The sequence below is a fragment of the Schistocerca nitens genome, chromosome 1, assembly GCF_023898315.1.
Source record: "Schistocerca nitens isolate TAMUIC-IGC-003100 chromosome 1, iqSchNite1.1, whole genome shotgun sequence".
In the NCBI taxonomy this organism is placed as follows: Eukaryota; Metazoa; Arthropoda; class Insecta; order Orthoptera; family Acrididae; genus Schistocerca; species Schistocerca nitens.
In genome coordinates, this window is record NC_064614.1 from 1,201,650,001 (window position 1) to 1,201,666,839 (window position 16,839).

Here is a 16,839-nt window from a genome sequence, read left to right on the forward strand (position 1 = left end):
TTAACTTTAATCCATAAATGGCGAACATCTCTCTTTGACGGTAAATGTTTTACAGCATCAATAGTAACTGGTAATGGCGCCTTGCTAGGTCGTAGCAAATGACGTAGCTGAAGGCTATGCTAACTGTCGTCTTGGCAAATGAGAGCGTAATTTGTCAGTGAACCATCGCTAGCAAAGTCGGCTGTACAACTGGGGCGAGTGCTAGGAAGTCTCTCTAGACCTGCCGTGTGGTGGCGCTCGGTCTGCAATCACTGATAGTGGCGACACGCGGGTCCCACGTATACTAACGGACCGCGGCCGATTTAAAGGCTACCACCTAGCAAGTGTGGTGTCTGGCGGTGACACCACGGTGCTGTTCTGTTTTCGTTATGCTCCATGTTTCTGCTCCATGGATTAGAACTGGTCTGATGATAGTATTATATAACTTTATTTTAGTTTCCCTAGTCAGTAGTTTGGACCCTAAGAGATTTTGTATTGCATAATAGGCTTGGTTAGCATTTTGCAGTCTCGCTTTGATTTCTACCTGTTTCTGATTTTGTTCATCTATCACTGATCCCAGAAATTTGAACTGTTAAACACACTCAAATTTATGTTCACCAACTATTAGATGTGATTGGTTATCCCACTGGTCTCTGCATCTTTGAACTATAATGTATTTCGTTTTCATCTAATTTACTTTCAGGCCAAGTCTTGATGCTTCTGTTGCAAGCTCCACAAATAATTGTCTAATCTCAATTTCACTGTTTCCAATGAGCACTACATCATCTGCGTATGCTAACATGTTAATTTTGCTTTCTTGGAGGATCCCAGCAGGTACCAGTTTGAGTTTCCTCACAACTCTTTCTAAAGCTATATTGAAGAGAAGGGGGACAAAGCATCTCCTTGTCTTAACACAGTTTTATTTTTAAAATGGTCAGACTTTAATCCATTTAGTAAAACCCTGCTTGTATTGTCATCCTTGCATACTTTGCAGAGATTTATCACTTTAATTGGGAAACCAAATTCAGTCATTACACTCCACAAGCTTTGTTTATGGATGGAGTCATAAGCTTTCATGAAATCGATGAACAGATAATGTATGTTTTGTTTATATTCCCAAACTTTTTCATTTATTAATTTGATTGCAAATATATTGTCAGTGGTGGATCTGTTTTTGCGGAAGCCATTTTGATAATTCCCAATTATATTTTCTGCATATGGTTTTAAGTGGCATAGCAATAAACAAGATAAGATCTTATAACCTGTATTGACTAAGGATATTCCTCTACAGTTTCTGAGATTTTCCCTGTCTCCTCTTTATGAAATTATGGAAAAAAAAACTGTGACAAAAACTGTTGCAAACAAAGAAGAATCTTGAAATAGAACTTGCTTATCAACAGGCACAAATGCAGACAAACAAAATTAACCAGAAGAAAAAGAAACAATTCCTAAAACAGCAGATTGAATCTATTCATGAATATAGTCAAAATAACAACATCCGGAACATGTATGGTTCAATCAACAAAGTTAGAAAAGGTTTTAATTACAAAACAAAGGTGATGAAGGATTTAAATGGCTTTATGATGACTGAACCAAGAAAAATTTTAGCGACAAGCAAGGACTATTTTGACAACCTACTGAATTGTTCTGATCCCGAAGCACCAATTACTAGTTCCAGCAGCAGTCAAAACTGTGAGGAAATTCCAGAACTCACATATGAGGAGGTGGTAGAGTATATCAAATGCCTAAAAAATGGTAAAGCAACTGGTAGTGACAGCTTTCCAGCGGAGATACTAAAATATGGAGGAGAAGCACTGCACAGACGTTTATTTCATCTTACACGGATACTCTGGAAAATGGAGAACATTCCAGCAGAGTGGAGAGAATCATTAGTAGTCCCTATACATAAAAAAGGATTTTATTGATGAAAGTTTAAAAAAAGAACAATGCAGTATTCTATAGCAGAATCATTACAGTGTGCATGTTTGTGTACTTTTTACTTAACTAGCACTGAAAAAGTGCGTTTTCTAAAAGCTTTGAAATGATGTCAGTCTTTTTTATATGCCTGTTATCTGCTCAACCTCAACTACATAATGAAATAAGGTACACAAACAGTTAAAATATGATCACATACACAATAGAGTGTACACAATTTTCAGGAAGGTGGCACACATGGCTTCCCTTCCGTAGGCTACCTCGGTGATTGCGGTGACAGGAAGGGCATTCGGCTGCAGAGTTAAATAAAATAAATTTGCCGGAACGTGAATACAGCGAACCCCATACTGTACAGTATTAACGCCAACAATGAGACGTCCTCAGGGTGGGATTGAACTTTTGAAATCATTTGTATGGTGATGTAGGTTAAGATCCCATATACCTCCCCCTGCAGCCATTCATCCAGGTAGGCCCTTGTTTGTGAATAATCAGTGAAACAAAACATTTCACAATTCTGTGTGATGTTTCAGAGCCTTAAAATAGACAGCAGTCTGAATGTTGGCTATGTAGTGTAGTGGCTAACATATGAGCCTGATGCACAGAAAGTTGCAGGTTCAAATCTCATCAGGTGCTTCAAATGTTTTTTTTATTTTTTATACTGTATCAAAATGACTGTGGTCATTATTTTTGTTGTGTTTAGGAATCCTGTACATTCGGTTCACTAGACAAACAATCAAACAACTCGTATAAATGAGTTTTATTACAACAAGACAAGTGAAAATACTTAACTTTGAATCAATCTTCTTCAGAATATACAAACGCAAGTAACACTTCTGGTCCTAGCGAACGCTTCTAACAAAAGTCTCTCAACTGAACTGCAATGACTGCTGATCTCTAACTGTGCAACAGATAGAGTGCTAATGAAGAGGCTATGATGCATTGACTAACAAAGTGGCTAATGTTGAAGCTGCTATTGAAGTGGGCTTGCACCACTCAGGTGCGGCACTTATGTTGTCTTCACCTAGGGGCTGCTGCTATTCCATTGTCATCCTGGAGGGAGGTTGGTCAGTGTGCGATTGGCTGACCTCTCCTCATAGCCTTCTCTTTTCCGTCATTCCTGATTGGCGTTCCAGCACTGAATTTATGCCGTAACATTCCTCTATCCCTAAGTGATTTCCCGTCATCGTATATGGAGCACGACAAGGTGATTGGGGGGAGGACGGAAGGCAGGAGCGTGGCCACTTTGATGGACTTGAAACTGTGGCTGCAGGGGATGTCAGACTTCTGATTGTACCCCACCATTTGGCCTTCATTCTGGTGGAAACATCCCCCAAAAAACACCCAGAAGGGTACACGGCCTGAGGCCCATACCAAGATGTAGAAGGCATCGGCTGCTGTGGCGTGGGTGGGTCCAACTCCAGCTGCATTGGTAGGATGAGAGAAGGTGGTGGAGGCGAAGCCAGCATCTCCATGGGGTCGTCCTGCAGTGTCGTAATGACACCCTCTGGTGGCTGCTATGGCCATGCTGTCCTTGGGATGCATGACTCTTGGAGAAGACATACAGAAGGATCACTTTGCACATGGCAGTGCCGAATTTGATTGTGATGTTGGCGCTGCAGTCTGTCTGGGCCTGAAATGAAGATACATGCATGCATCAAGTTGACGAAGGATCTCACCCTGTGCCCACTGTCTACTGTTGCTAAAAACTCTGGGAAACACAATATCATGTAGCACGAAGCAATACCTGTGGCCTTCCTTTGGTGCCGGGTGCTGAGGAGGGTGGAGCAGTGTCCGATGGCGGTGGCCATGAAGCAATTCCGCTGGCGATGGTCCATCTCGTGGATGCGAGTGATAGGAAGCAAGAAACAGTTGCAGTGCTTATCTGTGGTGTTTGCGGCACGAAGTTTGGCCATCTGCTGCTTGAAGGTTCTGACACAAAATGTTCAGCTTTGCTGTTTGACTGTGAATGGAACGGTGCACCAGTTAGGTGCTGTATGCCATAGTGTTCACAGAATATTTCAAATTCTTTTGACGTGAACTGAGGCCCATTGTCTGGCACCATGACTTCAGGCAACCCTTAGAGGCTAAAAATGGAGGACAATGTGTGAATGGTGATATGTGACATTGTCGAGTTCATTGGCACAGCAAAAAGAAACTTGCTATAAGAGTCTACTAAATCAACCAATAAATGTTCCAAAAAGAACCCGCACAGTCTATTTGCACACGTTGCCATGGTGATTGCAACTTAGGCCAAGCAGAGAATTTTTGTGGCAGAGCGGACAGATTTTCCATACATGCGTGACACTGTGACGTCATCTGTTCTGTTTTGGGTGTCCATATCCTGCCAGGTACAGTGTTGATGTGCTAACTGTTTCGTACAAACAATCCACCCGTGTACTTGATGAAGTAACTGCAACACTTCTTTTTGCAAAGCTTTGGGGGATCAACTCATGTGACTGTCCACTGTCATTTTGAACAAGAATTGCACCTTGCTGTACAGCGAAGCTATGTCGACGTGCAAAGTATCGGTGCACTACAGAGTTCTTTATGCTACGCAGTGAGCGAGATCAATATGTGCGAATGTATTTTAGCAAAAGGTTCAGATCTAAATCAGCTTCTGTGGCCTTTGCAATTTTCCTGTAGTTCAGAGGAAAGGATTGAAGCAGTTCAGAATCATGAGCATTGATATGACAAGATGCAGCAGAAGCATCATCAAAGTCGATATCGGGGCAAATCGGAAGACATGAAAGTGTGTCCGCACTACCGTGTTGAGCTGTCGGACGATACACGATCTCGTACTGGTATTGAGACAACAATAAAGCCCATCTTTGCAATTTTTGGGCAGCTTCATCGGATGAAACAAGGACTGCAATGGCCTGTGAGCCATTTCTAAGTAGAATTTTGTGCTGTACAAATAGTGGTGGTGTTTGATGACACCATACACAATAGCCAATGCCTCTTTATCTATTTGTGAATAGTTACACTGAGCTTTGGACAATAATTTTGATGCGAAAGGAATTGGCCTGTCTTTATCACCACATCTGTGCAAAAGCACTGCACTGATTCTGTAAGGGGAAGCATCAACTTGCAACACAACTGGTTTGTTAGGATCAAAGTGAACCAAGCGCTGAGCATGCATCTTTAAGTTTTTGAAAGCTTCTTGGCACTCACCTGTCCAGACAAAGGGGACGTTCTATCAATGCAAGTGATGCAATGGAGCTGCAATTTGTGGAGCATTTGGTATGAACTGAATATTATAGTTCATTTTCCCTAAGACTGACTGCAATTCTGTAACATTGTGAGGAACTGACAGGTCACATATGGCTAACAAATGTGACTGAAGAGGATGTACCCTCTGTTTATGACATGACTGAGCTTTAAAAAAATCACACTTGTCCATTCTGCACTTTAGTCCTGCATCAGATAACACACGAAACAGAGCATGCAAATTTGCAATGTGTTCTTCAGGTGTACGACCTTCTACAACAGCATCGTCCAAATAGTTTGAACAGTTTGGCACTTGAGCAGTCAGCTGTTCCAAATACCATTGGCAAATTGTGGGTGCGAAAGCATTACCAAAGGCAAATGCAAATATTTAAAGAAGCCCAAATGAAAGTTCACAACACACAGGGTTTGAGATTCTTCATCTAGTGGTATTTGAAGATATGTGCTGCGCAAATCAATTTTTGAAAAGTAGTTACCAGTGCCTAATGTGTCTGTGAGATCCTCTGGGTGTGGCAATGGATAAGTATCAATCACGGTTTGTGGGTTGACTGTACACTTAAAATCAACACAGAGGCGAATGTGACATATATTATTTTACTTACTTAAAGAATAATCACCCTATCATTTTCAGATGATCAGAGGGATTAATTTTGTTGAATGAAAGGCCAAGATTCTATTAATTAAATTTTGTACGAGAAAAAATTTACATTTCTATATAGTCATAATTACAATTCCATTAACTAATTCTGACTGAAAAATTATCATGTCATATTTCTATTAGGGATACGATTTGTTTTTAGCGTGAATATTTAAAAATAGTTGTCTCTCAATGACTGGAAATATCGGAATTTTAATCATTAATTGCTCCATAATTACAATAGCAAAATTATTCCTACCATGTGCCTGAATTTTATATAATGTACAAATTGTGATGGTACATCAGCTTTTAATCCAACATGTTTCCTTCATTCTGCATACTGGTGAGGTCCAACATAAACAAGGTCAAAACAATAGCTTAAATTAGTGCAAATTACTAATTTGCTGCAAAAGAAAATCTTTAGTGTATTCACATCCAGATAACCAGAAAAGACAAAACCAAAGCAGCAGTTTAAATTTGTGTAAATTACTGATATTACATATATGTCCTCTTCAGAGGAGTGGGGATGAGACTGAAAAGGGATACAGGATCCCAAAAAGGGTTGTAGTATTACATGATCATAGGAAAGTTCACTCAGAGTGGCGTTAGAGGACAATTTCTGAATGAGGCAAAAGACTGCACTTTCTACTGTTGATAAAAAGTAATGTAGTTTCACAGTACCTGAGACTTTGTGAGCAATGTTTAGGGCTTCATACTGTTGCAACCACTCAAGCCATTCCTCTTCTTTTTCGTTAAACTGGCGATAAGGTGCTGTAGCACTTGGAGTTACATTTGTTGCATGTTGGTCGGAGGTTGCACTGCATTTGTTGCTTGATTGGCGAATAACTGCTGTACCGTGTTTAAAAGGGTTAGTATCTGCTGTGGGTAGGAGAGATGGGTTGGTCTTTTTGGAATAGGCAAATGCAATAAATAGACAATGCAAGCAATAAAAAGAAGCACACAAGCAAAGAAAAATTTCTGCCACACCCACCTGAAAAAACTGAATAGAAAAACACTATAAGAGACACTGTTAAAACATATAAACATGCTCCTGCAAAGAAAAGACAGGGTAGAATTAAGGCAAAAGCCCACAACAAAACAAAACTAAGACAATCTGTGGCAGCTGGTGGCTCTGCGTTCAAAGCGTTAACAGGTTGTCGCTGTGTTATTGCTCCTACATCGTCAGCACCATGTTATCCAGACATCATGTTGCCATGTTGTTGTGTCTAGGAATCGTGCATACTTGGTTCACTAGATGAACTGAACAACTCGTGTAAATGAGTTCTATTACAACAAGACAAGTGCAAATACTTAACTTTGAATCAGTCTTCTTCAGAATAGACAAACACAAGTAACACTTCTGGTCCTAGCAACCGCATCTAACAAAAGTCTCTCAACTGAACTGCAGTGACTGCTGATCTCTAACTGTGCTACGTAGAGAGTGCTAATGAACAGGCTACAATGTGTCAGATAATGAAGTGGCTAATGTTGAAGCTGCTATCGAAGTGGGCTGCCACCAATCGGCATGGCACTTATGTTGTCTTCACCTAGGTGCAACTGCTGTCGCACTGTTGTCCTAAAGGGAGGTTGGTCAGAGTGTGATTGGCTGACCTCTTTTAACAGCCTTCTCTTTTATGTCATTCCCAACTGGCATGCCAGCACTAACTTCGTGACAATTTTCATTTAATTAATTGGTTTAAATACAATTTTTAAAAATGTATAATCTTTTGTTATGTCATTTTAATCATTGTAAAAAATTTTGGTTTGGCCCTTATTTTTTCTTCTTGTCATTTTCTTTTCATTTGGAATCTTTGCGCATGTAATCATTTTATTTATCAATCACAATATTTACATGTTTGAAAATGTCAACCTAAAAAAAGAGGAAATAATCTGTTTCTGTATTGGCTTCATACATTTCATTACGTACAAGATGTACATTTTTTTGAGTGGCAATAGTCATACAGATAATGGAAACATAAATTCATGTTGCTCTATGGAGAAAGTAATACAGATGGAGATTAGAATGAAAGAAGGGATTATAAATGAAATGACGGTCAAGCAAAATGAGGAATAATAACATGTATGAAAATATAAGATGATAAAATGGATAATAAAATTACAATGAAGTCAATAAAATCACATGCAAAAACGTTCCAAATAAAAAAGAAGGTATGAAGCAATAATGAGAACAAATGAAAAAGTTTGTATGGTGTTTAAAATAACATGACAAATAATTACAATTAAAAAAAAAGTATTTAAACCAGTTATATGAATAAAAATAATGTTTAAAATTATTCCAATAAAGATTTTAAAATAAAAAAAATATTGAAGCACCTGACAAGATTCAAACCCACAACCTTCTGCACATCAGAATCATATGCTAACCACTGTGCTACATCTACCAAAGTGAGGGCTCTAGAGCACATGCAAAATTATGAAATTTTCCCCCTTGATTACTCACAAATGAGAACCCACCAGAGGGAATAGCTGCAGAGTGAGGTACCTGGGACCCTAAGTTACATCACCATATGGATAGTTTCAAAAACTTGATTGCACCCTTGGGGACTTCTTGTAAGTAAAAGAAGAAAGAATTGTCAGTGAATGCTGTATTTTAAATGTTTACCTGAAGGTCAGGCAGACAACTGTAATCATCTTTGCAGGTGTTTTTGAAAGGTTGCATGAGAAAATTTGCAGAAAGAGATTACAATTGTGGCAAGACAATTTGTGTCTCCTTCACAATGATAATGTACCTAGTCACCCAGCTTAGTCTGAAAATTTTGTGTCCTTAATCAGATGACTGTCCATCTGCAGCAACTCTACTCTCCGGATCTCACTATAAGTGATTGTCTCTTCTTTTCAAAGTTAAAGTCAATGACATTAAAGAGAATTCACCACAGGTGATGAAAGATATTACAAAAGCAGATTTCTGGGACTGCATTACTAAGTTTGTGGCTAGAGAGATGGAGTACTTTGTAGGAGAGGTATTATTTTTGTTTATAAGTTGGGTGTTGTGTAAAATGTCCATCATTCTTTTCTTGTCTGTATTATAACTACTTCAAAATAAATAATTTTTTAATGCTGTAAACATTTAAAATTTAGTGAATAGAGGAGAATTATGGCTTTTTCATTTAATTTATGTTTTATCCTAGGAATTTAAAAAACTCTTGAATGACAAACTGAAACTTTCAACAACAAAACTGAAACCTCCAGCTAGAGGAAGTCGATGGATATATATCTGCTTTCGAACAGAGGAGGATAAAAAGAAAGCTCTGGAAGTTCTGAGTGGCTACAACTGGAAGAACAGCATATTAAGTGCACAGGTATAACTTACTGAATTCAAATAGGGATAGAAGTAACATCTATAAATCAGTTATCAGAAGATTAATGAACAAACTTAAAAGGTTTTTGAATTTGTGTTTTCTTCATTTAGGTAGCGAGATATCTGGATGATGTAAGCCTTAAAAAATCTTTTTTTTTTACCCTCAGTGTCCCCCCCCCCCCCATCTCTCTCTCTCTCTCTCTCTCTCTCTCTCTCTCTCTCTCTCTCTCTCTCTCTCTCTCTCTGTGTGTGTGTTTTATCCTAGGAATTTAAAAAAACTCTTGAATGACAAACTGAAACTTTCAACAACAAAACTGAAACCTCCAGCTAGAGGAAGTCGATGGATATATATCTGCTTTCGAACAGAGGAGGATAAAAAGAAAGCTCTGGAAGTTCTGAGTAGCGTGTGTGTGTGTGTGTGTGTGTGTGTGTGTGTGTGTGTGTGTGTGTGTCCAACTGAGATCACTACTTGCCCTAGAGATAACAGTGGCCCTGTGTGTGGTTTTCTCTGTCTGATAATGGACTTTTTCATATAGCTAAAATCTCAGATTCTACTTTTAAATGTGCCTGTCTGCTGTTCAGCATCTTTTCTATGTGGTTCGTACCAGTGTACCCTGATATTCATATTGTTATATCATCCCAAGTTTTCAACTGTTGAATACATATGTCGGAATTTTTAACCAGTAGGTAGGCACAGATTTCAAAGTTGTGTGTTCATCATATAAATGGAGTGGGTGGGGTGACAGCAGAACAGACTGTAGTAAAGACAAAAGAAGGCCCTATCTTTATCTGAGTATGACAGGAGTAGTAATGTATTACACGCAAGACTGTTGGGGGGGAGTAAGTAGAGCGAGCCCATTAAGGAAACCATTTAGTGGGTAAAGGACACTAATTGGGAAGGGAGACCAGGAAGTGTAGTGAGTGTGTACACAAAAATATGAGTATAATTAGAATGTGTGTGTCGTAAAGAAGTGGAGTTCTGATGGGAAGAAATAGTAGGAAAAGGGTAACTGATGCGCAAAACATATCGTTAGAGGTGAGGTGCTCGTGCAGAAGGTGTGGGGGTAGATATTATTGAAGACTGAGCCAGTGGCTTGTGGTATTGGAAGTTGTGTTGGATAGATAGTTTCTGCCAGTGCAGTTAAGAAAAGCTCAAAGAAGAAATACAAACCTATCGAGAATGAGACTAAAGGAACAAAGTAGCATGTAATAGATGATGTCTTAATTCATCAAATATTGAATGAATTCTGCCTAAAGATGCACACACAAAGAAACCAGGTTACTTGTGTAGTGGAGTCAGGTTGAACCTGTGTGAAGAATAACCACTTGTTATCTACTGGAGCATGACGGAATGATAGCCTGGTGGCAGTGCTGACTGGGTTGGACACGTGCCTGCCAGAAAACCAGAATGTACGAGACATTGGTTGCCAGTATCTGCACCGCCTGCAGATGACACGCCGTGCTGACAAAATTGAGGAGCATGCCCCACAATCTTTGAGAAAGATTTTATGGAAATTAATCAGTAAAAAAAAAAAAAAAAAAAAAAAGGTGTTACTTATAGCTTTATATGTCACTTCATAGTGAAGTGCCCATTATTTCTTTAATGGTCATAGATGTGAAGTTTGCATTTAACTAACACACTGTACGAAATTCAAAAAGTTTGCAATGAAAATTAGGGGTTGCTCATTTTGGCTTTGGCTGGCAGATGGTGGTTGAAGTGACCACTATAGCAAAAATTTACAGATACCAGTATTTGAATACTGGCCCCTGTTTTGACCAGAACCGAGGTGGAATCTTCCTGCACGTCAGTCAGGGGCCTGAAGATGGCATAGTAAACTGTCTAAATTGGTAGCCAAATAAAATAAGTTTGGACATTAGATGGCTGAAAAGTGTTTGACATCCTCTAGCAAACAGCCAAGCCCCACAGCCATCTATGAAAAGATGGACATACAGAGATTTTGGGTTTGGTGCATATTAGATCATACATTGCTGCATATTATTTTTAGCTAACATGGTGAATATTTCTTTAAACTTGGGAGCCAATCTACGTGTAGTACCAATCCCCAGAAAATAAATTTTATGCAGTGGGTTCCCTTGCACTCAGACACGCTAATTATTTCCCCCTTTCAAGAACTGCCCATCTCTTTCTGCTGCTCTTCCAAGTTTTTTTGGTGTCCCTGACCAAATTACGATGTAATCGACTAACATCACAGTTTTTATTTCTTTTCCCAGAACTTTATTTCCCTGTCCAAATTTCTTCATGCTTTCTTTCACAGTTTGCTCAGTGTACAAATTGAATAACATTGGGGATTGGCTGCAACTTGTTCTCAGTGCCTTTTCAATTACTGCTTCCCTTTTGTGCCCTTCAACTCTTTATAACTGTCATTTGGTTCCTAAGTTGTAAATAATGTGTCATTCCATGTATTTTACACCTGCTACCTTCAGAAATTCAAGGAGTTTATTCCCGTAAACATAATAAAAATATTTCTCCAATTGTGGCAAATAGCAAGCAAACAGGTGAGAATTTTGCCATTTAGTTAATACACGTAACTTTCTTATCTATGATGACATAGCAGTAGTTATAGTTTTTTCCCCCCATTGGAGTACTGTAATTTTTTTAGATTGTTGACAGCTAGTGAAAAGAGAATTTGCTAATATGAAAATAAACATGAAATTTCTTGACTTATGTTATTGCAAACCAACATACAGAGGATTTCTGTGAGCTATTGACCTTTCTGGTGACCAATTTCTTGTTTAATAAGATACTCTAGTTTTAGGATTCTGTCGCAGTAGCTTGTAGTGATCAGAATTTTTACAACATATATATTATTAAAATTGCACTTGAATGTGGCATTTATGTATTTGTTATCGTAGAAGTGGAAGTTTCAGGGAAAGTATACCATCGTGGGTGATAGTGCACCTTCACTGGCCGAGTTAGTGAAAGTGGATTACTAATTCCAGCTCTTTCAAACAATACACATTGACTAGGGATAGTGCACTATCACTAGTGAATGTATACTTTCACTGCCAAGAGGTAGGCAGTGTGAACCATGGCTGTAATAACAAAACAGTTGTACTTTGAAAGTTGCGTTTATCACCTACAGTTTGAAAACATAGTCATATTATGTAAAATTCATTTATTGCAGCAAAGACGTGCACAATGGCACTTTTGAGTTGCACAACACATTTTTGTTTTTGCAAAAGCATCTCAGTCTGACATTTTTTGTGGCAGTTGCATTTGAAGAATCCCTGGCTGCTTCCCACCGACCAAGACGTCGCAACCATCCTCAGGGCAACAGTTTTTTCTGCTGGAACTTCCTCCTCTGAGATTATTCTTAGAGGGCAAGTACTGAAATGGGACCTGAAACAAAATGCTGTAGTTGTAGCCGCAGTGCCGTATCGTATTCTCTCTTCCATAATTATTTAAAAACAAACAATTTATTAATGTGCATATAGTTGGCTCAGCACACCATCTCTCATCCCGATTCAGTAGAAGCCATTGCCCGTTGTCTTGAGGATGACACCCAAGATAACCCAGCATCTCCTCTTGCTTTATCAAAGTCGAGAACTGGAACTCTCACAGTACAACCATCTTCCACTGTTGGAAAGCAGTGATCTGCATACTGCTGCATTCTTTGCGCTTGTTCTTCTAAGCACTTGTACACTTCAGTTCTGTGTTTTTTAATAGCATGAGTTAACTCATTTAAATGTTGGGCAGTAGTCACTATTGTCAGGAATACTTTCTTTCTCTCTGTTCTCAACCTCTTTTCCTGTTGGTACGTTATCCTCTTGCACTCGAGATTTACTGTGATCATTATCCTGCAACACTTCAGTCCCTGTCTCACTGCTAATACTCACCTGATTATTTATATTTTCAAGGTCATCCTCAGAGTGAACATTCATTAATACTTCAGGAGGTAAACTTGCTGAAGACAAACTATGTTTAGGAGAGCAGCCAAATATCACTTCGTACTGCGATCTTTTAAATCCAAAATGTACAGTGCTATTCTTCATTAGGTGCACAAATTTTTATGCATGTCTCCACTCTGCAGTGTTGTGTGCCTGCATCCATGCAGTTAACGTATTGTCCATGTCTTGATTTGCTCACTCTATGCTGCCTTGATTCTGACTGTGTCTAGGTGTAACGTGGACAATCTTAAAATTGGGCCATAGTTCAGTTAAGTTGCTCATTATTTTGTTAATGAACTCTCTACCATTGTCAGACAACAATACTGAGGGAGCACCCAACAACATAAAAATGTCAGTAGTGTTATCACATACCTCTTCAGCTGTTTTGGACTTCAGTGGTCTGAGAACAACAAATTTAGTGAGATGGTCCTGATAAACCATTATGAATTTGTAATCTCCATCCGGTTGTGATTGGAAGTCAATGAGATCAACTTGACATCTGGAATTTAGCTCCTTGAACTGCATTGGCTTCACTACTATTACTTCTTTCAGACCTTTTTACTTTTGTAAACAAGGCTTACAAAAACTAAGATAAATTTGGACATTTCTGTATGTTATGTTACAGAACTTTGACTTCAATAATTTATCATTCAGCTGGTTGGTTGGTTGGTTGGTTTGGGGAAGGAGACCAGACAGCGAGGTTATCGGTCTCATCGGATTAAGGAAGGATGGGGAAGGAAGTTGGCCGTGCCCTTTGAAAGGAACCATCCCGGCATTTGCCTGGAGCGATTTAGGGAAATCACCATTCATCTGCATCCACTGTGGCATCATGCAGAATATCATCCATTCACTTCCAGCACTTCATACTCTTCAAAAACTTGTAGTCATTGCCATCCCTCTTGTGTCCAGATTTTAGTGATTTAGCAGTGTTGATAAGTGACTTGTATTTTCTCTGTCCATGAATACAAAATTAGAACTGGGATTTCCCTGTTCCACTCTAAGATGTTCGTAGAACTTCACAGATTCAACTGTAGCTGCACTGATGTGAATCGTAACTGCACTACTGTCAACCACAGCTGCACTACTGTAAACCATAACTGCACTGCTGTATAGCATAACAATAATGAGCTGATGACAGTTACATTCATGCTGATGCGTGGTAGCATTCTTGGACGCACCGTTAATTATCCGGGTTTTACTGTACACTTCCCCTAGCAGAGTACAGTGATGGTTCATATACACTCTCACTGATCATTTTAGTGATGGTGTACATCCACTAGAAAAGGTTTACCTTCCCTAAGGAATATCTTGAACTGCCCTTCATTGTGGCGCACGTCTGTTGGATAAAAACTAACCTCAGTATCTGAAATTGCATTTGAATGCAGTTATTGCAAATTATATAAAATTAGGAACACCAGCTGCAAGACTGCAAGGAAATTAATCATAAATATTTACTTTATGAAACAAAAATGTCTTTGGACCATGGTTATTCAGATACAATTGACAAGTTACTTTTATTCAGGAAGAAGGAAATAAAATGCTCATTATCAGTTACAAGGTTTTTAGGTTCATTACCTGGGTATTTAAATTGTGGTTACTGTGAGACAAACGGAAATGGCATGCAGACTTGGACAAGTGCTTGAAGTGCATTTTACTGGGCAGTGATCTGGCTGATATAAGCACGGAGGAAGGTGTGCTGCAGAAGGCTGGCAGCATCTTGGTGGTAGCATGTAGTTGGTGCCCCTCAGCACAAAGTCGTCCCTTTTCCGTCTGGACTACAAGTGTCTTGGCACAAATCACAAGTGTGCCCCCCCACCCCCCCCCCCCCTGAACCTCCCCCCTACTGCCAGTCCCCCCGGCAATCTCTTTGCATTCTCCCGAGCTCTTTGTTCCTTCACATGGCCGCACACTTAATTGGTTGGCTCAAAGTCTTCTTTTGGTCAGTCAATTGATTGTCACCATCATTGTGAAATATTTTTGTACCACCCACAATTCTCAAATTTCTCACTGTAAGAAAGAAAGAAAGAAACACCACAAATAGACTTAGCAAATTATAGGACGTCAATCAAGAATGCATATCCTGTGTCGCGTTCATTTGTGACATACTCCTCCTCACCTAACATTCTCATACATTCCTTGGCAAAAGAGCACTTGCAGACACTAAAAGGCACTAACAACAAGTGTTCTTTCCTTTAGCAAACTGAATATCATCCATTTCATATTGGTCACTCAAGTCTGTTAGAGGCCTCCAGTTGCCTTGTGTGCTCCTTCAATTGATAATGCGTTCTTTCTCCTCTTCTCAGCCAGTTCTGGTGTACAGCAATGGCTGCCCACTGAGGGGGGGGGGGGTGAGGGGAAGGGGGAGGAAAGCCCTCCCATCAGTCAGCGACTGCCCGCATCCAATAGAGGCAGTGACCTTGAGTAGGAGTGGACAGACCCCTATTCTCAAGTCCATTGCAAGCTAGTGTTTAGTCTGTTACCAAGGTGAGTTTGTGCAGCTTAACATGTGTTTTGGCAAAAGAAGCAAAATTAAACCTCTTCTAATAATTTCCGGGTATGCAGCCGGATCCCGTCGACATTCTGCCACGATATTTCGGCCCAGAGACGTCCGGCCATCATCAGGTGAGTACACAACTACTGAAGAGCCCAGGTGCAGTCGCGGTATTTATGCCGAGTCTCGCGCATGCGAAATGTACTGGCATCCTACAGCGCATGCGTCAGGTGTTGACATGCGCAGCATAGCCGAGTTGTACATGCTGCCCTCGATGGTGAAAATAAAGGTTCATCTAGTCATTGAGTATCGAATGACACTGTCGATTCCACTGTGATTGTATAATTTTAATAACAGGATTCCAATTTTTATCCAGCTGAAAGCCGTTGTCACGATTTATAAGATTATTGGCAAGACGTATTTCCACTGATTCCTTGATTACGGAATCCCAAAAACCGGAAACCGGGGCTAAAATTTTTGTTCCATTGTATTCCATGGAATGTCCCAATGAAATACAGTGCTCTGCTACTGCCGATTTTGACGGTTGCCGCAGACGGGTGTATCTTTCATGTTCTATACATCGTTCATGGACAGTTCTTGTCGTCTGGCCAATATATGCAGAGCCACATTCACAGGGAATTTTGTAGACACCTGCGCATGTCAACACCTGACGCATGCGCTGTAGGATGCCAGTACATTTCGCATGCGCGAGACTCGGCATAAATACCGCAACTGCACCTGGGCTCTTCAGTAGTTGTGTACTCACCTGATGATGGCCGGACGTCCCTGGGCCGAAATATCGTGGCAGAATGTCGACGGGATCCGGCTGCATACCCGGAAATTATTAGAAGAAGAAATACGCCGGGAAAATTTCAGAAGTCACAAAATTAAACCTCTCAACAAGAGAAATGTAAATGTTACTCATTATTGACTCATCATCAATTATTAGTAATGTTTACATTTCTCTTGTTGACAGGTTTCTTCAAAGGAAAAAAGGTAGACAATTCAGACTAAAATAAACTGACAATTCTGTTGTAGTTTTGCCAGAAATCCGTAACCCATTAATTTTTAACATTTAATGAGTGAAACGGAAACTTAATAAAGGATTATCTTGCTGCCCTTCAATGATGTGAGAAATATGAAAATGATTCACAGCAAATAGTATATAATCTTGTTGTTCCTATACCCATTCAGAATGAAGTGATGAACTACTTCACTTTAAATATCTTTTGATATGTTAAACAGAGATCATATATGGAATGAACTTTCTACCCTGCAGGGGAATGTGTGCTGATATGAAACTCCTTGGCAGATTAAAACAACAAGTTACAAAGGAGACTGGTG

General features: G+C 39.6%; 1 protein-coding gene across 3 annotated transcripts in view; it reads left to right on the forward strand.

The window, feature by feature from the left end:
• The window catches only part of LOC126201052 (tRNA (uracil-5-)-methyltransferase homolog A-like), a 102,119-nt gene that overhangs the window by 34,109 nt on the left and 51,171 nt on the right, over positions 1-16,839 (forward strand). For all 3 annotated transcript variants that reach the window (XM_049936757.1, XM_049936758.1, XM_049936759.1), the window contains one exon: positions 8,926-9,096. In XM_049936757.1, the coding sequence (XP_049792714.1) occupies positions 8,926-9,096 (171 nt within the window). The remainder of the gene's footprint in view (positions 1-8,925; positions 9,097-16,839) is intronic.